General features: G+C 40.6%; 1 protein-coding gene across 1 annotated transcript in view; it reads left to right on the forward strand.

Moving 5' to 3' along the window:
- The window catches only part of LOC117513410 (syntaxin-12-like), a 417,092-nt gene that overhangs the window by 205,417 nt on the left and 186,750 nt on the right, over nt 1–24,925 (forward strand). The window contains exon 5 of the mRNA XM_034173594.1: nt 17,980–18,062. Coding sequence (XP_034029485.1) covers nt 17,980–18,062 — 83 coding nt within the window. The remainder of the gene's footprint in view (nt 1–17,979; nt 18,063–24,925) is intronic.

Genomic DNA, 24,925 nt, shown 5'->3' on the forward strand with positions numbered 1-24,925 from the left:
ACCAAACGGCATGAATATAATAAGGACACCAGCGGTGGTAAGCAGAACGCCTATAGAGGACTTACTTGACGATGACCGCCACCTGACCAAAGAAGTCGTGGCTGAGTACACCAATCACATAGTCAAATGTGTAAATGCCACTTAAGGAAGCAAGCCACAGAAAAGAGAGGACTGCGAACTTACAATCAGGCTGACAGCCAACCAAAGTGAGGATGTATCACAAATAATTGGGAAAAATGTATGGAGGATACAAGACATGGAAAAGAAACACAAAGTCAAAATCATAGTAGATCGTGAAAAACCAACCACGATCAAAATGCGAGGAGAACAAAGGAGCATTGAAAAGGCAGAAAAAGAGTTGAGGACAACAACTGAAGAAAAAACAGAAACGACAGAGAGAAACAGAGACAGAAGAGAGCAAGCAAAGGATGTGTTATGCCGCTACTACATAAAAGGCATATGCAACAGAGGCACTAGATGCTTCTACAAACATGTCCAAGACCAAACACCAAACAGAAACAGAGAAGAACAAATATGGACAAGGAAAATGACCAGACAATGAAGCACATCAAGGGATGAGGAAAATGAAAGGACACCAAACAGGATAAACATCACAAAAATTAAATAGGACAACACCCAAAGCCCTGCAAAAAGAATAAAAAGCCCTGAAAAAAGAAATACAAAAAGAAAAGTAACATTCAATAATGAAGTACAAATATATACGATACCATGGATAGAAACAATAAGGGAGAAAAGAACCAAACACAGAACAAGGGAAAAAAAGCATAACCAAGGGGAAGGTAAACATCATATACACAAACATCAATGGTATCAGAGGGAAAATACACAGCTTATCTGAGATAATATGAAATAACAACACAGATATAGTAATAGTAACAGAAACAAAAGGAGAACCACCACTAATACCCAACTTCACATGGTACTCCAAGCAAAGACCAAACAGAACAGGAGGAGGCATAGCAATTGTTACAACGAACGAAATAGCAAAGCACACAACAGCCCAAGAAAACCTAGACGACAACACAATGGAAATACTTTGGCTAAAAATAGAAAACCCAAACATAAACCAGACTTTATAGGATGCTACTATGGACCACAAGAGACATGCCATAAGGAAGAGGTGGAAAGGCAGTATGCCATAATCAAAACACAAATCCAATGCTACAAACAGGAAAGAAATGTAATACTAGCAAAACTGGAGATTAGAGCAGGACAATACCAACAAAAAGTAGAAACGAGAGAATCCTAAAAAACCTGCTAAAAGAAGCAGACTGCAAGGCAATCAACCTCAAATCTGAAACAGGCCTGTGGACAAGAGAGAACAGACACAACGATGAAAAATCTGTAATAGACTACATAATAGCATGTGAAGAAATGGAACAAAGAACAAAAGTAGAAGTTGATGAAGTAGGAACCCTCAGACCCAAAAACAAACATGGGGAGACAGACCACAACACGATAGCAGCTTGCATCCAAATACCAGAGACCAGCCGAAGAACAAAAATAATTAAAAGATGGAACCTAGATAATAAAGAAGGTTGGAAGGAATACAACAAATTACTGCCCAAAAAAATTTGAAATATAAAACATAGTGAATACAAAGAATATGAAACAGCAATAAAGGAAGCCCTAAAAGAGACGATAGGACAAAGAACAATAAGCATAAACCAACAAAAGAAGAAGAAGAAAAAAAAGAAGAAAAGCGAAGATGAAAAAAGGAAGCATTAGAGAGCTACTACGAAGCACAAAGGAAACTAAGAAAGGCAACGGTCAACAAATATAAAGAGAAGTTCAAGAGAACCTGAACAAAATTATGACCAGCAGAGACCCAAGAAACAAGATATGGAAAATGAGGAAAAAGTTAGCCAAGAAGGAACAGGCAGAATACAACTACATCACAGAGGACAACAGAGAAATCACTAATGAGGAAGAAACCAAATCCCACATAGCAACCTACTACGAGGACCTATACCAAGCAAGAGAAGGTAAAGGTATGAGGTGTGGACCAATAGAATATCGGCAGAGGTTGAGAGAGTTACAAACCAACTAACACCGCAAAACATACCAAAAATAGACCTCGAAGAGATGCTGCGGGTAAAGAGGAATCTAAAACGGAAAAAGGCAATGGGACCAGACAACATACCAAACAAAATATTCATAAATGCAACAAATGACACTATGAAAATATACTGTACAATGCTTAACCAAATGGCACATACAAACAAAATCCCAGATGAATGGAGGAACGGCCACATTATAAGCATATACAAAGGCAAAGGAAAAAAAGGCAAATGTGCCAATGAAAGGAGAATCACCCTCAGCAGCAACATAGAAAAATTTTATGAAAGAATCCTACACCATATAATAAAACCCCTGATACAAATCAGTGAACTACAGGGAGGTGGCAAGGAAAACATAGGAACTGCAGACCACATTTTACTATTAAACCACTTGATTGACAACAAAAAAACAAAATACATAACGTTCCTGGATGTGACCAAAGCATATGATAAAGCCTGGGCAGATGCCCTGATGTACACTCTCTACAATAACGGATTAAGAGATAAAATATGGCTAAAAATAAAGGAGCTCAAAGAAAACCTGAAAGCCTCAATAATGACCAGATATGGACTTACAAGACAAATACAGATCAAAGACAGCATCAGACAAGGAGGAGTTTTGTCATTCATAATGTACGCACTACTAATATACGAAATAGGCAAAGAGATCCTGAATAACAACCTTGGAATAGAGACAGGTACAGGAGAAAAAATAGGATGCCTACTATGAATGGACGACATAGCCCTCATATCAGAGACGGCCAAGGAAATGTAAACAATGCTAAACATAACAAATGAATTAGCAATTAGGTACCACATAGAATTTGGGGAAGAAAAAAGCAAGGTTATGACGATAGGGAAACCAAATGATGATACAAATTTCTACATAGGACCCAAGAAACTGGAAAAATGTGTAAATTACAAATATCTAGGGAAAATAATCAACAATAACAACAACCAAACCGACCAAACAGAAGAAGCAAAAAAGAAAGCAGAAGGAGCCTTACAAACCATCCTACAAATAGCAGGAAGCCCGGATCTAAAAGGAATAGAAATGAGAGTTATCTGGCAACTAGTGGAATCATGCATAATCCCAAGAATTGTGTACGTAGGAGAATCAGTGGCAACAACAAAAAAGGAGGGAAAAATGAGGAACCAAATATTGGACATTATTAAAACGGCTCCTAATACTACCAACAACAACACCAAGATAAATCATGTATGCGGAAACAGGGCTCTTGGATATAGACCATATAATACAAAAAAACAAGGTCAACTTCCAAAAAAGGATAAATACAGTAGGATCAGACCTAATGAAAAGTATAATCAACAACAACAGTAAACCACGGAAAAGGGAAGTCAACAAGATTAGGGAAAAACTGCAAATAATGGATCAAACAAGCAAAGGAGATATAAAAAGGAAAATAGGTGAACAGCTAATGAAGAATATCAAAGAACAAGGAGAGATCAAATCAGAAGTAAAACACTACATTGAATATGTAAAAACGTTGGAAATAGGATAAAGGAAACCCTACCTGGACAAACTAAACAGGATGGAAGCACACAGCATCATGATGGCAAGAACAAGAATGCTGGCAGTAAAATGCAACTATAGGAATAAATATGCCAATGTTTCCTGTAGGTTCAGCAATGCTGACGAGGAAACCCATAAACATATACTAGAAGAATGCCAGCAAATCAATAGGCAAGAGTACCCGAAAGTAACAACTGAGGATATCTTTGAAGAGGATACAACCAAACTAAGAGAAACTGCGAAAGCTCTTACACAGATCGAGGAAAATCTAAAATACTAATGTGCTGCTCCCCCCTCACAATGGTAGGGTAGCACCCAGCAGACCTGGGAACGCACACGAGACGAGAACGAGATGAGATGCCTCCTGCCTTTTTGTTACCACTACTGTCTCCAAGCCATACAGCATAGCTGGTCCCACTGTTGTCTTATAAACTTTTCTCTTGCATAGGTCCTTCTGTCACAAATCATTTCTGCCACCTTTCTCCATCCACTCCACCCTGCCTGCACTCTGTTCTTTACCGCTCAACCACACTCTCCATTATTTTTAAAAGATTACCCCAAGCATTTAAACATTCTTTATAGGAGATGCAAGCTAAAAGAAATCAGAGACTGTAAGGTGGTGGCAGGAGAGAGTGTCGCTAGACAGCATAGGATGGTTGTTTGTAGGATGACTTTAGAGGTAAAGAAGAAGAAGAGAGTGAGAGCTCACGAATGATCAGATAGTGGAAGGTGAAGGAGGAAGACTGTTGTGTAAAATTTAGCGAGCAGTTGAGAGAAGCACTGGTTGGAGGGGAAGCAATTTTGGACAATTGGAAAAGTACTGCAGATGTGGTGAGGGAGACAGCTAGGACAGTACTGGGTATGACATCTGGACAGTAGAAGGAAGACAAGGAGACTTGGTGGTGGAACAAAGAGGTCCAGGAAAGCATAAGGAGAAAGAGGTTGGCGAAAAAGTTTTGGGATAGTCGGAGAGATGAAGAAAGTTGACAGGAGTACAAGGAGATGCGGCGTAAGGCGAAAAGAGAAGTGGCAAAAGCAAAGGAAAAGGCATATTGCGAGCTGTACAGAAGTTGAATAGTAAGGAAGGAGAAAGGACTTGTACTGATAGGACAAGGGACAGAGCTGGAAAGGATGTGCAGCAGGTTAGGGTGGTAAAAGATGCACATGGTAATGGGCTGACAAGAGAGGAGGAGTGTGTACTGAGAAGGTGGAGGGAATATTTTGAAGAGCTGATGAATAAAGAAAATGAGCGAGAGAAAAGCCTGGGTGATGTGGTGAGAGTAAATCAGGAAGTACAAGAGATTAGTAAGGAAGAAGTGAGGGCTGCTATGAAGAGGATGAAGAGTGGAAAGGCAGTTGGTCCAGATGACATTCCAGGGGAGGCATGAAAATGTCTCAGAGAGATGGCTGTAGAGTTTCTAACCAGATTGTTTAATAAAATCTTGGAAAGTGAGAGGATGCCTGAAGAGTGGAGACGATGTGTGCTGGTTCCTATTTTCAAGAACAAGGGTGATGTGCAGAGCTGCAGTAACTACAGAGACATAAAGTTGATCAGCCACAGCATGAAGTTATGGGAAAGAGTAGTAGAAGCTAGGCTTAGAAAACAGGTGAAGATCTGTGAGCAGCAATATGGTTTCATGCTGAGAAAGAGCACTTCAGATGCAATGTTTTCTCTGAGAATACTGTTGGAGAAGTACATAGAAGGTCAGAAAGAGTTACATTGTGTGTTTGTGGACTTAGAAAAAGCTTATGATAGGGTGCCAAGAGAAGAGCTGTGGTATTGTAGTGGCAGAGAAGTATGTTAGGGTAGTGCAGGACATGTATAAGAATAGTGTGACAGCGGTGAGATGCGCACTCAGAATGACAGATTCATTCAAGGTGGAGGTGGGAATACACCAAGGGTCAGCTCTGAGTCCTTTCTTGTTTGCAGCAGTGATGGACAGGTTGACAGATGAGATCAGACAGGAGTCCCCATGGACTATGATGTTTCCAGATGACATTGTGATCTGTAGTGAGAGTAGAGGGCAAGTTGAGTCTAGCCTGGAGAGGTGGAGATATGCTTTGGAGAGAAGGGGAATGAAAGTCAGTAGAAGCAAGATTTAGTACATGTGTGTGAAGGTGAAGTTGAAGTTGAGGCCACAACTTCACCTAAATTCTAGGTCTTTTAGTGAAGCTTAGGGCTAGTGGCCGGCGATCACCTTAGTATTTCTTCTGTTTTTCTTGTTGATTAATGCTGGCAAATTATACAGTATTTTTTGTCTTTCTGATGCCTGATTCTGTTTTTTCTCTGTTTAAGGTGCAGCTCCATCCAGAGATGGGAGTTGTTTGTGTTGGCGACCTTCCTGTCCTGTGCACCAACAGCAATTCTTGTATATTCATCCGTGAATTGTTCTGTGAATTATTTCTGTAATTTATGTTTGTAGCATGGCCCAAGCAGAGGGTCACCCCTTTGAGTCTGGTCTACTTGAGGTTTCTTCCTCAGAGGGAGTTTTTCCTTACCACTGTTGCTCTGGGGGTTGGTAAGGTTAGACCTTACCTGTGTGAAGCGCCTTGAGTCAACTCTGTTGTGATTTGCTGCTATATAAAGGAAAATAAATTGAATTGAAAACAATTGTGAATGGGAGGGAGCCCAGTGGACTAGTGCAGTTACAAGGAGTAGAAGTGGTGAAAGTAGATGAGTTTAAATATTTGGGGTCAACTGTTCAAAGTAATGGAGAATGTGATAGAGAGGTGAAGAAGAGAGTGCAGGCAGGGTGGAGTGGGTGGAGAAAGGTTGCAAGAGTGATTTGTGTCTGAAGAATATCAGCAACAGTGAATGGGAAAGTTTACAAGACAGTAGTGAGACCAGCTATGTTTTACGGTTTAGAGATGGTGGCACTAACAAGAAGACAGGAGGCAGAGCTGGAGATGGCAGAGCTGAAGATGTTGAGATTCTCTTTGGGAGTGACAAGAATGGACAAGATTAGGAATGAACATATCAGAGGGACAGCTCAGGTGGGATGGTTTGGAGACAAAGTCAGAGAGGCGAGATTTAGATGGTTTGGACATGTGCAGAGGAGGGACCCAGGGTATATAGGGAGAAGGATGCTGAGGATAGAGCCACCAGGCAGGAGGAGAAGAGGGAGGCCCAAGAGGAGGTTTATGGATGTGCTGAGGGAGGACATGCAGGTGGTTGGTGTGACAGAGGAAGATACAGAGGACAGGGTGAGATGGAAACGATTGATCTGCTGTGGTGACCCCTAATGGGAACAGCCAAAAGGCAAAGAAGGAGAAGAAGATACGAGTCCAGTTATTCAACAATAGTGGGAGAATATTGGCTCTGAGAGGCTCTTAGAGGCAGAATATTCGGCTAATGAGGCCCATCTCTGAGCGTGGCGTTAACTTCAAGTTTAAAATTTATCAACAACAGCATGGGGCAGTTTGTGTACAAGGTACAACAAGGATTTTAGAGGCATGTCTGTGGTGAGCATGAGGCTGTTAAAAGCCCAGTATCTGAGCACCTTGCTGCTATGAGGACGGGACAGGCTATTTTAGACAGGCTATTTTGGCTGTGCCCTCTTGCGCATTTCCTTGTGACAGTCCCACCTGCTTTGTGTGCCAGATGCTGTATATAAAATAATTATTTTGTGGCGGATGAATAATTTTCTGTCAGAGTTTGGATGTTGAAAACACCTCTAATCGCTTCTGGAATCACAGAGGACATTTGGTGCTTTTTTCCTCTCTCTGTCTCATGTGCTTGGAACAGCTTAAAAGGTGATGTTTATGTTTGTGATGTTTATATTGTAATAGCTTGGTAAAACAGTTGCATATTCATTCCTTCTTTATAAGCAGCTGTAAAAGTATGTTTATGATAGATTTAACATCTTATTATATAATGGATCAGATGAGGTGTGCTCTGTGCACGCTGACGCAGTGACTCACACTCAAGACGAGCATTTATGCGGAACGCCAGCATGCAAAAGGGCGATTTTGCAGACATTAACTGATGAACACAAAGTTAAAAGTTGGATCAAGGTGTCAAAATGACTGCAAGCTGCAGAAGAAATAAAGCCAGCGAGAACAAGTGCAGAGGTGACTGTCCAGGAACCCGTGGTTTGGTTCTAGCTGGTCTGGTTATGCATGTGTTTTGTGCTGTGTTTTTTTTTTGGTGTGGGTGAACACGCAGAACTGCTGCATGTAATGACTCTGGAACATAGGTGAACAGCAGCCTGGCACCGGCTGGACTGTACAGCTTTTTTTTTTTTTTTTTTTTTGGACTGCATTTAAAAAATGTATCTACATCTTGAATGGATGCTGTGAATTGAAGATCCAGACTTTAAAGGGACTAAATGTGGGAGGGCTGGAGGTTTGGACCAAACCCATGCCTAAACGTGCACCAACGTCATGTTACAGGGTGCTACATGGATCATATGTGGCTTGATGTGGATCATATGCGGTGACATGAGCCATTCGAGGCTGGACTGAGATCAAATGCCAGGTTGGTTGTGGCTCACTAGAGGCTGATACGTGGCACATGTGAGGTACAAAGGGGCACATAGAGAATAATCGCTGACACACCCATGTGTAGCTCATTATTCATGGCTTATTATTCAGTGGGGCTGAGGCTTTAGTCTTTGCCTCTTGTCTTCTCAGCCTATGAGACATCTTCTTGTACTTTTGCCCATTTTCTTTATCTGTCTGACTCACTCACTTCTCACTTCTTTATTGCAACTTCTTTGTCCTTGTACTTTCCTGAACATATTCATTCCGGCACCAAGTCTCCTAGTCTTCCTTCCACTGTCCAGATGTCGCACACAGAACCTTCCTAGCTTTCCCCCCTACCACATCTGCAGTCCTTTTCCAATTGTCCAAAATCACTTCATCTCCATTCATTGCCTTTCTCACCTCCTCCCTGAATTTCACACAACTGTCTTCCTCCTTCAGTTTCCACCATCTGATCATTTGAGCTCTCACTCTCTTCCTCTTATTTACATCTAAAGTCATTCTGCAAACCACTACCTGATGCTGCCTAGCTACACTCTCCGCTGCAGCCATCTTACAGGCTTCAACTTATTTTTGGTTGAATCTCCAATAAAGAATGTAGGACACCTGTGTGAACCTTCCTTGACTATTATGTTACCCTGTGCTCATTGTTGTTCTTTAAGTATTCATGACACCATTTCAATCCTTTTGGCAAACGCTGCTACCACCTGCCCGATGCTTTCTCATCATCTTTTGTATTGTGTTGTGGTACAGTGGTCTTCCAGTGATCAGCAAGCAGAACCTAACTAACCTGGTTAATGTAGAGTCTAATGTGGTTAGGGTACAGCTACCACAGGATTTGACCCACTGTTGATACTGCAAGTTTCCCACCTACAAATAATGGAAAGGTCTGTAATTTTTATCACAGCTACACTTCAATTGTGAGAGACAGAATCTTAGAAAAAAAAACACACACACATTGTATGATTTTTAAATAATTACTTAGCATTTTATTACAGGAAATAAGTAATTGATCACCTACCAACCAGCAAGAATTCTGGCTCTCACAGACCTTATAGTTTTTTTTTTTTTTTTCAGAAGCCCTCCTATGTTGCACTCTTTACCTGTATTAAATAATTAATTGCACCTGTTTGAACTTGTTACCTGTATAAAATACCCCTGTCCACACACTCAAACACACTCCAACCTATCCACCATTCCCAAGACCATAGAGCTGTCTAAGGACACCAGGGACAAAATTGTCGACCTGCACAAGGCTGGGATTGTTGGGAAAGTGTAGTGACATGGACCCACAACAGGGGGCGTAAATGAACGGACAATGGATAAGCCAAAAATAACAATTTAATGTTGTGAATTGCACAACAGAATACAGACAATTGCAGTTGAGAAGTACAGTCAATCGTACAAAAGGTGATGTGTGGGCAGGCTCGAGGATAGAAGACGTCTGTCCAGAGAACAGCCGGATCCCACACGGCTTCCACCGCCAATGGATCTGAAGAACACCGGAGCCGCCAAGTCCTGGGTCCCCAGGTGGCCACCGTCTCCAGCTGTCAGACCTGGTACTGCTGGCAGAAACAGAAACAGTTAATGGTGGGTGTGTGAATACACACCCAGTAATCTCTCAGTACTCAGTTCCTCTGGGAGGGAGAACCTCCACCTCCAAAATAGGAACACCCGTGCAGCTCCTGTCAGTCGCTTCTCTGGATGGAGTGAGAGGCGAAGACGTCGCAAACCCACACTATGCGCCAATCCAGCAGAAGACTGTATCCACAGGAACAACGGCTGCACACAGAACAATATTTAGTCATGGTAAGGCACAGCAGAGAAGGTTACCTGAGTGGTAGCTGATTTCTCGGCGGGGAGGTGGAGTTGCGGTCCGGCTTTTATGGTGATGTGGATGATGATAGTAGAATGAGTGACAGCTGGTGCTGTTGATGAGTGACAGCTGTCACTCTCTGTTGCTCCGACGCCCTCTCGTGCTTGAAGCCCGCACTTCAAGCAGGGCGCCCTCTGGTGGTGGTAGGCCAGCAGTACCTCCTCTTCAGCGGCCCACACAACAGGGATGGGCTTACAGGACAATAGGCGAGCAGCTTGGTGAGAAGGCATCAGCTGTTGGCGTAATTATTACCTCTGCCAAGGAGGTTTTGTTTTCGGTCGTGTCTGTTTGTTGGTTGGTTGGTTTGTTAGCAGGATTACTCAAAAAAATCCTCAACGGATTTCAATGAAATTTTTTAACAGGGGTGTATCTTGGCCTAACTTAGAAGTCATTAAATTTTGGTAATGATCTGGAATATCATCCGGATCCAGTAATTTTTTTTTAAGGATTCTTTATCATTGCAGGATAGGGGCAATTTCAACATTTTTGCATCTAACTTCATGAAGATGGGTCACAAAGGCTGAACAAAAATTAACTTACGACACAACAATAATTTAGCATTTGTTTCTCCTAAAAAAATAAACTTGTTATTAGAAAATAAAAAAAAAACTTATGTAGTTCATGCAGCTTCTCTTTATAAATACATTTGCTGAAGCTCTAAGAGTTTAACCCTCTGGGGCCGATGCCGTCGTATACTACAGCTGAGACCAAGCTTTACAAAATTATAAATAACTTTTTAATGATATGAGATAGAAACTTACTTTTTTTTTTTTTTGCTGAAAAGTTAACTCCGTGGATGTTCGAGCCACTGTCCACCATCTTTGTACTCCTCAGAGAAGCTGTGTGATGATGTGAGAAGTGTGAGTGTCCAATCGGAATTGGTTCACCATCACATGGCTTTCCAAAATCCATTCATAGGGCAGTAGAAACTTACTTTTTTTGCTGAAATGTTAACTCTGCGGACTTTCAAGCCACTGTCTACCATCTTTGTACTCCTCACAGAAGCTGTGTGATGACATGAGCAATGTGAGTGTCCAATTGGAATTGGTTCACCATCACATGGTTTTCCAAAATCCAATCGTAGGGCAGATTCACCTCACGTGACACACCAAAGATTGTTTTTAGGAGTGATGTGTTACTAGTTTATTATAGTTTGCTGTGTGTTTTGAATAAGTGTGTGGAAAATTATTTCCGCTTTACTTTTTCCTTTCTTATTTCTCATTGTAAACTTTTATTACACTTATAAAACACAACTATAGCATATATATTTTGAAAGTACGGGTTGTCCTGAAAAAAGAGACATAAAACTTGATTGTGAGATGCAGGGAGAGCTGTTAACAGCAATAATAATACATTTATGCCAGGAGAGTGAACTGTCCAAAAAAATGCCCTCAGACCCCAGAGGGTTAACCACTGAATCTGGAATATGATGGTAGATGCGTGAAATGATGTGGAATAAGTCTCTTTGCCAAAGGGTATTCTATGGGACGTCAGTGACCCTATGGCCTTGGTGGAGTTATGCGCTCTCTGAGTGCTTCTAGTTAGAAAATGGAAGAAACACAAGATGACTGTCAGTCTTCCTGGGTCTGGGACTCCATGCAAGATCTCACTTGGTTGGGTAAGGGTGATTCTGAGAAAGCCCAGAATTACACGCGAGGTCCTGGTCAATAACTTCAAGAGAGCTGGGACAACAGTCACAAAGATTACATTAGTAACACACTATGCTATCATGATTTAAAATCCTGCCGGGCATCCAAGGTCCCCCTGCTCAAGCCAACACATGTCCAGCCCCATTTGAAGTTTGCCAATGACCTTCTGGATGCTCCAGAGGAGCTCGGTCTGGGGTGTGTTTGTCCGCTCCTGCGAGTGACATTTGTGTGTTTTCTCCCAAGGTCTGTCTGCTCTGCCCTTGGTCCCCCTGGTCTTTGTGGGTTGTCGTTATCGGCAGTATGTTCCATGTTTTCTTGGTATTTCATTATTGTCATGTTGATGTTTGTCCTCCTGTCGCTTTATGTTTCATTTGCCATTATTGTGGCGCGCTACTTGTTTGTTTAATTATTGATGGATGTTTTGTCCAAATTCATTTTTGGTATTTTGTGTATCTTATGTTTTTTTTTTGTTTGTTTGTTTTGTTATATATTTCTTGATCAGAGTTTATTTTCCACTCACCCTGTGATGTTCACTTTATTTTTCGGAGTGTTCCTTATTTTTCCTCATGTCTCATCATTTCCATTTTCACTTGTCCTGCACCTGTCACTCATTAGTTCTCATGTTTATAGTTTAATGTGTTTGTCTTTTTGTTTGACGGGCAATGGATGTTGTTTCAGCTCCAGTGTTGTGCCATTAGTTAGTTTTTGTCAGTCTCCTAATTCATTCATGTGTAAGTAATTTTTGTGGGTTGTTGTGCACCTGTTAGTCTTTTTGTAATTTTGTCATTCCATTTAACACCTCCTGGTTTATCCATGCATCCATTTTTTTATTGGATTTTTTTTTGTATACTTGTTCCCGCACCTGCTTCTGTGCTTTTGTATTCTCACTTCAGTGATTTATTAAAGCACCATTGTTTTGTACACTCAGTTTTTGTGTTTCAGCTGTCTGCCTTGTCGGAGTTCTATTAGACTCAGCTCTCATCATGATCATAATGCTGTCTCCTCATTTATCCAGAAGTGTGACCAGCACCTAGAATGTACAACACACCACGTGTGGCTGAGTTAGAAAAACAGTGCACACTACATAGGCAAATTGATTATGAGATGGCAGAATGGCAAATTAAACTGGAATTAAACATGAAGATTTCTAAGGTGATGATAGATGGTGCCAAAACATTCAATTAATTCTATAAATTGGTGAGGCTAACTGTAAGATTGTTTTTTATAACTCATTTCAAACACTGATATGGACTCTGTCAACAGGAAGGCATCACAAATTGTGCTAAGGGACCCCTTAATATATTAATAATGAGCAATTGAAGATTTCTGACTTCCGCCACTCTGGATTTGGATTACGTCCAAAATTGGTGGTGCAAATTTGCTCAGAATTAGTGAAATAGTTTTGACATAACGCTTAAAAGCCTATAAAGACAAACTTGATCCAGAATTCAGATCTGGATCACCTCCAAAACTTAATGGAGTCTTGCATGGCCTAATATATATATATATATATATATATATATATATATATATGTATATGTGGTGCAAATTTGGTGAGAATCCGTGAAGTAGTTTTGATGTAATCCTTCAAAGGGTATCTGTCAAGTGAAGGTCAGTGAAACCTTTGTTTCTTGCAAAAAGCACCAACCAGCATTCTACTCAACACCCAGTTTATGCAAGCACTGAACAGTGTTGAAGCCTGGACACAACCCTGATATATGCCAGAATTATCTGGAAAAAGTCTAACCTTGGTCTTCACAGCACTCACTGTGCCTGTGTGGTACTGGTACACAGCGTTTCACTGATTGGTTAAACCATAGAGAACAAATATTTACTCATAAATCTAACCAGGTTGCAGGATTAACTCTAGGCACAAAAGGAAAAAAAATCTGTTTTTCTCATGATGAACAGCATGTTGTATAGCTGTGGATAATCACAGAGATTCCAAATACGAGGTCTGTTAGAAAACTATCGGACCTTTTTATTTTTTTCAAAAACCTGATGGATTTGAATCACGTGTGCTTGCATGAGCCAACTTTGAACCTTCGTGCGCATGCGTGATTTTTTTTCACACCTGTCGGTTGCGTCATTTGCTTATAAGCAGCCTTTGTGTGAGGATGGGTGGAGTCTCTCGTCGTTTTTTTCTTTGCAAGGAAAATGGCGGAACAACTGGAGCAGCGCGACTTCATCAAATTTTGCCAGAAACTGGGCCACAGCCAGGTGGAAACCATTCGGATTATTCAGACGGCTTTCGGTGACAATCCTCTGGGCATCACACAGATTAAGGAGTGGTACAACCGGTTTAAAGACATTTGCACAACGGTGGAGAGCGTGCCGCGCTCCGATTGGCATCAACACGCTGAAACGACCGGATCATTTCCAAAGTGAACGCTGTGGTGATGTGGGACCGTCGTGTGACTATCCGAGAAATTGTGGAAGAGGTGGACATCAGCACTTTTTCAGCACATTCCACTGTGACAGAAAATTTTGCTATGAAAAGACTGGTGGCAAAATTCATCGGCACAGCAACAGCGCCTCCGTGATGAAGCTTCACAGGACATGTTGTGGCATGTCCACCTCGTCCACAATTTCTCGGATAGTCACACGACTGAAAAGCCACCGAAGGCCGTCTGAATCTTCCGAATGGTGCAAGAGCTGGGCATGTCAGGGCATGTCCTGTGAGGCTACAACACGGAGGCGCTGTTGCTGCACCATCATCTTCGTGCAGATGAATTTCGCCACCACTCTTTTCATGGCAAACTCTTCTTTCACAGTGGAATGAATAATTTGTTGAAAATTATATTCAGTTTCCTTTTGTTTTTAGTGAAATACATCAAAACTGTGGTCTTTAACCAGTGTTATAACTGTTGATGATGCTATGATTGTTATGCCAGTTACTATGGAGATAATTAACACATTACTGTAATAAACAGATCCTGAAATTCAGAGTAATGTAAGTTACATTTTACAGTGTATCCAGAAAGTATTCACAGTGCTTCACAAATTCCACATTTTATTTACATTTCAGCCTTATTCCAAAATAGATGAAATTCATTTTTTTCCCTCAAAATTCTGCACACAATACCCAATAATGACAATGTGAAAAAAATAGATTTTTGTAATATATATATATTTATTATAAAAGAAATCACATATATATTCACAGCTTTAGCCTTGAGATGTTTCTACAACTTAATTGGAGTCCATCTGGGGTAAATTTCGTTGATTGGACATTATTTGTAAAAGCACCTGTCCACACATAAGGTCCCACAGTTGACAATGGATGTGAGAGCACATCAAGCATGAAGTCAAAGGAATTGTCTGTAGACCTCAGAAACAGGATTGTCTCATGGCACAAATCTGAGGAACAGTACAGGAAAAAAATCTTCTGCTTTGAAGGTCAATGAGCACAGTGGCCTCCATCATCCATAAATTGAAGAAGTTTGGATTGATTAGGAGTCTTTCTCGAGCAGGCCTCCTGTCTGAGCTAAGTGATCGAGGGAGAAGAGCCTTAGTCAGGAAGGTGACAAAGACCCCAATGGTCACTCTGTCAGAGCTCCCGCATTCCTCTGTGGATAGAAGAGATCCTTCCGAAAGGGCAACCATCTCTGCAGCAATCCAAAAATCAGACATGTATGGTAGAGTTGCCAGACGGAAACTACTCCTTCGTAAAATGCACAAGGCAGCCAGCCTGGAATTTGCCAAAAGGATTCACAGACCATGAGAAACAAAATTGTCTGGTCTGATGAGCCAAAGATCAAAATCTTTAGCATGAATGTCAGATGCTATCTTTTGCAGAAACCAGGCACCATCCATGCATTGAAGCATGTTAGAGCATGGCATCATGCTGTGGGGATCTCTTTCAGTGGCAGGAACTGGGAGACAAGTCAAGATGGAGGGAAAGATGAATACAGCAATGTACAGAGACATCCTGGATGAAAACCTGGTCCGGAAGGCTTTTAACCTCAGACTGGAGTGACAGTTCATATTTCAGCAGGACAATGACCCTAAGCACACAGCAGAGATATCAAAGGAGTGGCTTCAGGACAACTCTGTGAATGTCCTTGAGTGGCCCAGGATGTGAATCCTTATGTACATGCGATTTCTTTTTTTTTTTTTTTTTTTCTAAATTTGCAAAAATTAAAAAAAAAAAACCACCACCTTTGTCCATTTTGCCAAATTGGCACACTCCTACTCACTTCATTGAAATATTGTGTCTGCAACATTATGCCCAATGAGTAAAAAAAAAAATCACACATTCTCAAGAAAAATGTTGGTTTCTCAGAATACAAAAGATGGAGAACCACATTCTACTCTTCAGTCACCCTCATATCTTGCTGCATATCTTATGGCCCCTTCACACATAACACAATTGAGGCCCAATGGTGCATGAAGGAGAATTTTAATGCTGCTCATGAAAAATCGGAGCCACTTTGAATGCGTCGTACAGCAGTCGCCACATCCATTCGGGCACAGCACATGCACTCTACATTTGTGTGTCACTCATGCCAGAAACCCATGGCCGACATGACAAGGTTGCACTGCCATCTGATTGTGCTCGCAACATTCATACGGTATGTCAAATGCAGGTCAAACAAATCGTGCCACACCTGAGGCTGCATGAAATCATCAGCCACATCGAACCCTGGATGCAGTCAAGGCAGGCTTCATACCATCAGGCGAATGATGGTGAATTGCGTGCAAGTACTCATTCGCCCCACTCTCAGCCAGAGTCCAGGTGACACCCACAAACATCCAACACCACTCACGGGGCACTTAAAAAAGGTGGGGCCATTCACGCTGCCAGCAAGAAAGTAGAGAGCATGCGACCACTTTTGAGTTACAGTCCACATGTTCAGCAGCTCAAAGGGCGGTCAGTGTGCTGTTTCGACCCCCAAGCAACACAAATGGTGTGTGAGTGTGTTGTGCCCCTCCCCCAGTAACACGAATGGGGACTAAGTGTGTTGCCCCCCCCTCCCAACACCATGATCCATCATTGTCAAGGTGTGGCTGAGGTGGTGATGGCTTGAACGGTGGCCGGAGTACAATCAGTGTCCATGCTGGGACAGCTGACTGCTGTGTCATTGCAACTAACAGTTGGAGAGCACATACCATGCCATGAAGAACATCACCTCTCAACACGCCACCGTGATGCACATATGTTGGCAGGCTCTCATGACATGGTGAAATTTACAAACAAACAAGAATACTTTGGATTGCCCCCAGCCACGTCTCAGCGTGCATGGTGCTGATCATGCAGCCAAGCTGGGCCACCTGAAATTATACATGTAAAACTATCGATCAGCCAGCCGGTGAGGCTGATGTCAGGCCCGCCACGTAAGTTAAGTGTCAGCTAAGAGTTGGTCGCTGGCTGGCAGTCAGTGGACATGGCCCCTTGTGGACTATAACATACACTCAACAAAAATATAAATGCAACACTTTTGGTTTTGCTCCCATTTTGTATGAGATGAACTCAAAGATCTAAAACTTTTTCCACATACACAATATCACCATTTCCCTCAAATATTGTTCACAAACCAGTCTAAATCTGTGATAGTGAGCACTTCTCCTTTACTGAGATAATCCATCCCACCTCACAGGTGTGCCATATCAAGATGCTGATTAGACACCATGATTATTGTATTGTCTGCTCTTTATAACAGGATTTAAAGATTTTAACAGACAAAAAGAAATCCTTTTGTTTTGTCATTTCCAACACAGACCGTCAAGTCATAAGGCATCAATTACACATCATTACCAGTAACATGATTGTCTTACATTTAAACAGTACATTTATTGTTCGTGTAATGTTCTGTGCTCTCTCATTATTTGGTCCTTGCACATTTTCGTCAATTTATGTACATATGTACAGTGCATAATTGCTTCCGCTGCTGTGTGAGTGCGATGTGGTATCACACCTCTCACGTGGTTGCACTGTGTTTGTGCGTGTGCACACAAGTGTGCACAAAACCGTTGCTGTGGGATCATACATGGCTATCCCTCCCGACAGCGGCTGGAATTTTTCGAGGTTTGTCAATTCAATTTTTCTGCCTTTTTCAACTGGTTTCTGCCTCATTCGCACACCTTTTTTTGTGTGTGTGAAGGGGCCATAACTAACCGGCAGAATGCCAAAAGGCAATGAACACATAACCTCCTTTGCAGAAGAAATTATTATAAAACCCTTGTTTCTTCATCATCTCATTAGAATCAGCATGACAACCTGACTAACCTAAGTTCATGAATGTATTTGAACACTCATAATTTTGTTTCTTTTTTTTTTTGCATGAGTGAGCATTAACTTAATGCTTATGGGAAGATGCAAAATCAATTAAATCTGTTTTTGTTTTCATTGTCCAGACAGCATTGAAGATTACATTCAGACCACATCATCCAATGTGGAATCAGCCAATCAGGAGCTTGCAAGGGCTAACCATTACCAGGTAGAGTGATCTTTCCTGTATGCTGTGTACTTTACACTTTGTATTCACTTTGTCTTTTCTTTGATTTAGTGTAATTTTTCATTTACTTTTGCATTATAACACAGCTACAAGAAGCTCTGCTGTATAAGCCATGCAGACAGGGACTTTGCTCACTAGATTACACAGCTTTATCACATCCCCCACCAGCATAATAACACTGATGATGTAATTTGATGTCATACTTTACAAGCTTTACTTGTGAAATGAATTGTACTTTAACACAAAACAATATGAAATGCTTGCCTGGAATAACATTAAATGCATACTGTATCCATTATATTCCGATCCTATGACCAAGCATTGATATTATTGAGATAATGGATTTAAACCAGTATTTTATCTCACAGCTTTATCAACATGGAGAAGAAATGCATTTCTGGGCAACAGACTGCATCTAAAAATGAAATCAAATTTGTTTTTTGGAGTAGCTTGAGTTTCGACTTCACAAGACTATACTCTACGGGAGAGAAACTTTATGAGATGCCCAAGGGTCTTCTTTGGCTCTTTCTTTTTTTTCAAATGAAAAGTCTGCACCTTCTTGCATTCTGTCAGGGTCTATCTCAGTTGGACAGAGCTCTTTGCTGTGTAGTCCACTGGCTATGGAAAATACTGTATTGAATTAAGTGTCACAGGGTTAATAAAGGATGTCCCTTTGCCATACAGGTTCTATCTTCAGAGTCACAGCTGCTTTTGATAGAAATGCAACAGAATCCTGATATGTTATCAGTCATATTTATCATAGAGTAAATAAAAATGTTTTCTGATCTGATAGCAAATCTTATTATTTCACCAAAGTATGGGCTTCTATTTTTTCCTGGGCAGTGTCTGGCTAACTTGACTATCTGACTTGCCTGTAGTTATTTCCATCTGTCCTCCCTTGCTGTTTCTCTAAAAGCTAGTCAACAAATGAGCGAATGGCAACAGCTTTCCCATTAATTGTCATTTCATTATCTCAAGGAGAGCTGAGCCGTGACTGAGCTCATGTGGAGCAATTTAGCTCTCCGCCAATCCACACAGCCCCTGTCTTTGCAAAGGCAGGAGCAGAAAAACACGACAAAGATGACAGACAGACAGATCCAAAGTCAGACATCTGGACAGAAGCAAGTTCATGTTTAATTCCTTCAAGGAGGTAACACTTTCATCCCCGTCTGTCTGCCTGTTTAACAGTAAGATATTTTTTTGATAATGAAACAGCGCCCCCTTTGATTGTGGACTATTGGATCTTTGCAAACATATGTGCTCCCTCAACTGCTCTTTCATGCAAAATATTTTAACTTTGTGTGGTCGGTTAGTATGGACCACTTTGACATTCAGATGTGATCAGTGAGTTATTCTGTGCAGGCTTCAGTCATATTTCAAAGATTTGTGATAAGCCATATGCAAACAGAAGAAATGATGCCACAAGGACTGTGGTTTCTTACTAAATATAGAGTATATACTGTCTGGATGAAGAACCGATTACTACACAGTCTCCCTCCCAACTTATCACATTTTCATGACAAAGATACATTTTGAGCTGGGTAGCACCCTTGCATCACTAAGGCTCCTTCACACATAGTACAAATAAATACAAATCAGGGTGAATCATGGCGGATTAGCTCATATGAGTGAACCACAAAAACATCGAGCCAATGGGCAGGCGTGAACAAACCCGCTGCAACGGTGTCATGCGAGCAGGAACACAGTGCGAGCAGCAGGGACATGGCGCATCACATTGTGCCGCTGATGTGGAGAACAATAAAATAAAAACCAGTTGTATAGTTAGTGAATATCACTGGGTTGATATAAATAATAAACAAGAGGGGACGCAATACAGAACCCTGCGGTTAAATAATGCTGGTAAATTAAAAAATAAATACCACTCACGGGATTTGAACCTGCAATTTACAAAAGCTCTGATTACCCCACAGAAACTTTACCACTGCTTACTAGAATTATTAGTAAGAAACCATATCGTGAGCCAACAAATCCACTGTTTGTCTGATTGCATATTTTGAAATTTTGGGATTTGATTGATTATATCATAATATAAATAATGTTCAAAGTACAAAATAAACTTCTACCACATCATGTCCAGGACCTGTTTAAAATGAGGGACTCCAGTTATAATCTACAAGGAACATTGTTATTTCAGAAATCAAAGATTCAAACTGCCGTAAAAAGTCACTGTGTTTCTGTTAAAGGTATTAACACTTGGGACACTTGGTACTCTGGTTGGCTTTAAGAGGCTCTACAAAAACTATTTGATTACGTGCTATAGTATGTTAAATTACAATTATTTATTTTGTGTTGTTTTTGGTGTACTGCGGCTTGCACATTTGTGTTTTGAAATTGTAGTTCAGGGATCAATTTATACTTGCATTAGGTATATGTATAATTTCATATACATATACCTATTCATACACTTAAGAATACTCATGTTCTGAGTTCATAAAAAACTTGTTCTGTAAATAGTTCTCTTACTTTTGTGATCAAAAACATTGATTTGAATCTTAATTTTGAGGCTGTTCTGTAAATAGTTTTCAAATAAACAATAAATATAACAACTTCTGATCAATCCATATCAATTTCAAACTTAAAATAATGTACTGATTTAAGCCCCAGCCATTTTGGGTTAAACCACACCCACTTCCGGTTTAGGCACCACCCACTACGAGTACAGATGCGGATACAGATAATTTAGATAAAGATAAACTTTATTGATCTCACAGAGGAGAAATTCACGTTACGTCAGCTCTTAAAAAAAAAAAAAAAGATGGTTGAGCAGATACAGATACAGATAGTGGTGTACTCACTCATCCCTAGTAGCCATATTCAATAAAAATATTAATATCGGCTACTTTGTGTGTTCAGCTATGTGTGTGTATGTGTGTAAGTGGTCTGTAAGACTGTTTATTTTTTAATGATCTGTGTGAACTTGGTGATTCATGCAAACATCCAGTGATGGCAAACAGGGAAATAATATGTCAGCCTTGTTCATTGTATTCTTCTCAAAAGCACCGTGTTCAGTAGGAGCAAAGTTTTCCAACTGACTTTATATCACCAACAAAACGAAGAGCAAACAAACAGTTAAAAAATAAACAAATAAATAAAAAACCCGACAGAGGCAGTGACCGACGCGACACGAGCCATTTGCTTGTCAAAAGCACCATGTATGATATGAAACAAGTTCACAAAGTAACTTAAAAGAGGCGAGCTGAAGAAAACTTAAGGAATACTGAGAGAGAAACATGAGGCAGTCAAGCACAGTGTCTGTGTTGGGAGGGGCGGGCGCTGTGTGTGACTGGCCAATCACAGAGCGTGAAGACATGTCAGTTAGCCAATGAGAATTTTCCTTCAGCACGAACACAGATATTGATGAGTTTTATTCGGATCATGCTTATGCTCGTCAAAAATGCTTTATCTGTCTCACCCCTAACTTTTGTGAAGATTAAAGTCACTAACTGGGACTCCTGTCCTATTGCAAGAATCATCCTCCGTTCTATTCACACAGCTCCAAATGCTCTCTGCCGAGTCAAGTTAGAATGATAGAGTCCAGTCGGAATTAATAAATTCAAAGAGAAATGCCGTTTAAATCAGTTGACACCTCTTTCCAAATGTTGTAAACAAACAAACTGCAATCGATCAAAACAATGTTTTCCCCCCAAAATGAGACGTCCTGCGCTGACGTGCAGCAGCCGTGCAGCAGCTCCATACTGTACCTCTGAGCTCAGCGCAGAGGTATGGAGAGACATTCATGCTAAAATGTCTGAAAGGAAATGCTTTTGACAGAAACTACAAATTTTGTTTATTTTTATTTATGTCCAGTGATCAAGGACACAGTGACCAATTTCATATTTATTTACTTTAAGACTCAATAAAATGTTGTTGACATAGAAAACCTGTAAAGCCTACATTTAGTACAGAGAAAATTCACAAGAGCTATCAATAAGGGAATCGATAAGGAATCGGATTGATAAGCAGAATCGATAATGCCATCGATATTGATAAAATCTTATCAATACCCATCCCTAATTAATTGTGCTTCTTAACAAACATGACACTGCCAGACATCTCACTTAAATGTAACCTGTGGACTTCAGCACTACAAAATATACAACACCAATAACAGAACTGAACTGTCCATCACTAATTTTATGTTTGTGAGGACTAAAAGCCTTTTTTGAAAATGTGAGAGACAGATTCATTTCAATGAAAAGAACTTGTCTGTGTTATCAGCTGTGAGCCTGTTTCTGTTTTTATCTACAATCTGTGACACTGAGCTAAACAGCCTTTCACTCTCCACACTATTTTTAAACTTTTAATTAAATATGTACCGGTAACATACACAAACACATACCGTAAATGTTTGTTTTTTTTTCCTCCAAAAGTGGAACATATAGTATTGGAGGAGCACGGTGTCGCCCGCACACACACACACACACACACACACACACACACACACACACACACACACACACACACACACACACACACACACACACACACACACACATGCAGTGTCGCAACACAGGGAGGCAAAAAGGAGTAATTTTAACATTATTTTATATTTTTTGTTGGTGGATCATGGGATAATTTCCTCTCATTTACACAGAATCACTCATTGCCTGTGGTAAATGACCCGTTAATGAATGAGGCGTGCAGTGACTCAACATCTGACCCAAAGTGCAGCTTGTGGAGGCGAGCAGAGGGTCGGAACACAACACCATCGACATTCTGCAAATGGATTACACTTGTAGCAGACTGAGCCAGTCTCCCATTGGCCTGAACACTCATGCCAAGGGCTGAAACTCACCAACCTGATGGACAACCTCCGCCACTGAAATCCTGATCTGAATTCTGTCAGAGGAATTGTGGCACAAAGTGCTGAACTCACAGAGGAACTTTTTTTTTCAGGCACATGAGGAATTAAAGTATTTTCAGATGTTGTTTTCCAAAGTCAGGAGGCTTTGTGTGGATTATTTTTCTTCAAGATGAATTCCAATGAAATGAATGGGTAAGATTTTTTATTTACTCTGTGTGTGAATTTACTCCACATGATGGACAGCGGCTTTCAGCCAATCAGTGGACAGCACTGACAGATGTATTTTGACTTATGAGTAAATTACATGAAACCCTGTAAAAATCCATAAATTAGCTGCATCACTGTTTTTGATGACGTGTTCAAAATGCATAAAAAAGTAGCGGCTTATAATCCGGAAATTTCGGAGCATGTGGGTGAAAATCCCACATTAAGAGGTTGACATTATGCTGCTGTAAATGGGTATTGGGTCACGTAGTATCTGAGATGTTTTATGATTACAAGTACAAGTAAATGAATACGGGACTGGGCTGATACCCGATAATAGTATAGAGATCGGTGCATCCCTAGCTTCACGTGCATGGGCGCAAGTTGGTGGGGGATAGGGGGGACATGTCCCCACCACCTTTTCAACCAGGGGGGACAGAATATGGTATGCCCCCCCACCTTCTGACATATATGTGTGTACTTGAAACATGCTATGCCAGTCTTATGTGCAAACCATGTCAGTCTTATATGCAAAACCGTGTCAGAATAGTATCTTTGTTTCTGCAAGTTTGTATTTTTAGCAGCATTAACTTGTTTACAACACCTGTTTCTTGTTTGTCACATTCGGGATTTTCTGGGACTGCATTTATCCATATTTGAAACCAAAAATAGTTGCCTCTAGGGACTAGTGTCTACACATAAGTATTAATAGACCATGTGCTAATTTACTAAATTCTGAAAGTTAGTTAGTGAAAAGGTGAAAAGCTATCTGGGACCTAAGAAAGCCCATCTGCAATTATTGCTTGATCTCCAAAATCAGTCTATGCAAGCAAAATTATGTTCAGTATGAGTGTTGTCATTAGTGCCACTTCGAAAATTAAATTCATGATAAGTAATTTATCCTAAACTTATGATCTGTTGTTTTTTCAAACTTATGCAAAAACAAATCTTGAGAAAAAAAAATACAGTAAGCGATAGTTAATAATTAAGAGCCTGTTCTTTCATATTTATGAATACATTTTACCACATTGCAGTTGTTTTTTTTTTTTTAATGAGAACTCAACCTATCATTCCTTTTGAGTTCTACACATGTGGTGATACCTTATTTACACCAGGATGTTAATAAAATCAATGTTGGCTATGCTCAGAATAAAGTACTTATATCCACAGTTTCAAATTGCATAAGACAAATGGTGTCCACTTTATGGTCTTCTCAAAACATTAAATTTACTGTTCTGGATGCTCAGAATGCATCTGAGCTTATCTAGAAACCGTTGGCTTCTGGGGGCCTAAAGCAGCCCCCAGACGCCCGGCCTATGGGCTTCGGCCCTGTGGGCCTTGCACTTTGTCCCCCCAATTTCTAGTTCTAAATTGTGCCCTTGTTCACGTGACGTTTTCTGTACCAAAGACTTAGCAGCCTGCTGGATTCTTCATGCTCATATCCTGACTAATTTTAAGAGAAGCCAAGTGTCCTTTTTCTCATTATTACGAACTTTCCAACATTAAAAAAGTGAATAAACACTATGTCACTGACATGAGTTTCATCTGATGAATATCCTGTTTTATAGGAGAATGAAAATGCCTCATTTTTAATTCTCCATGTTTCTGGGCACTCTCCTTGCAAGTGTTTTCTGAAATGACCAGAGCTCATCATGTTTTTAATTACACATGAACACAGCAGAAGCTCAAGCATGTGTATGGACCTTTTTTGGACCTCGTCCAAATAAATAAATAAGTTCCAAGCATGGATTTGAGAATTTACTTTACTTTACTTTAGAGTAATTCTGGGGTGCTGAATCCAAATCTGAGCTCAGAT

This window comes from Thalassophryne amazonica, chromosome 7, assembly GCF_902500255.1.
Source record: "Thalassophryne amazonica chromosome 7, fThaAma1.1, whole genome shotgun sequence".
NCBI classification, from domain to species: domain Eukaryota; kingdom Metazoa; phylum Chordata; class Actinopteri; order Batrachoidiformes; family Batrachoididae; genus Thalassophryne; species Thalassophryne amazonica.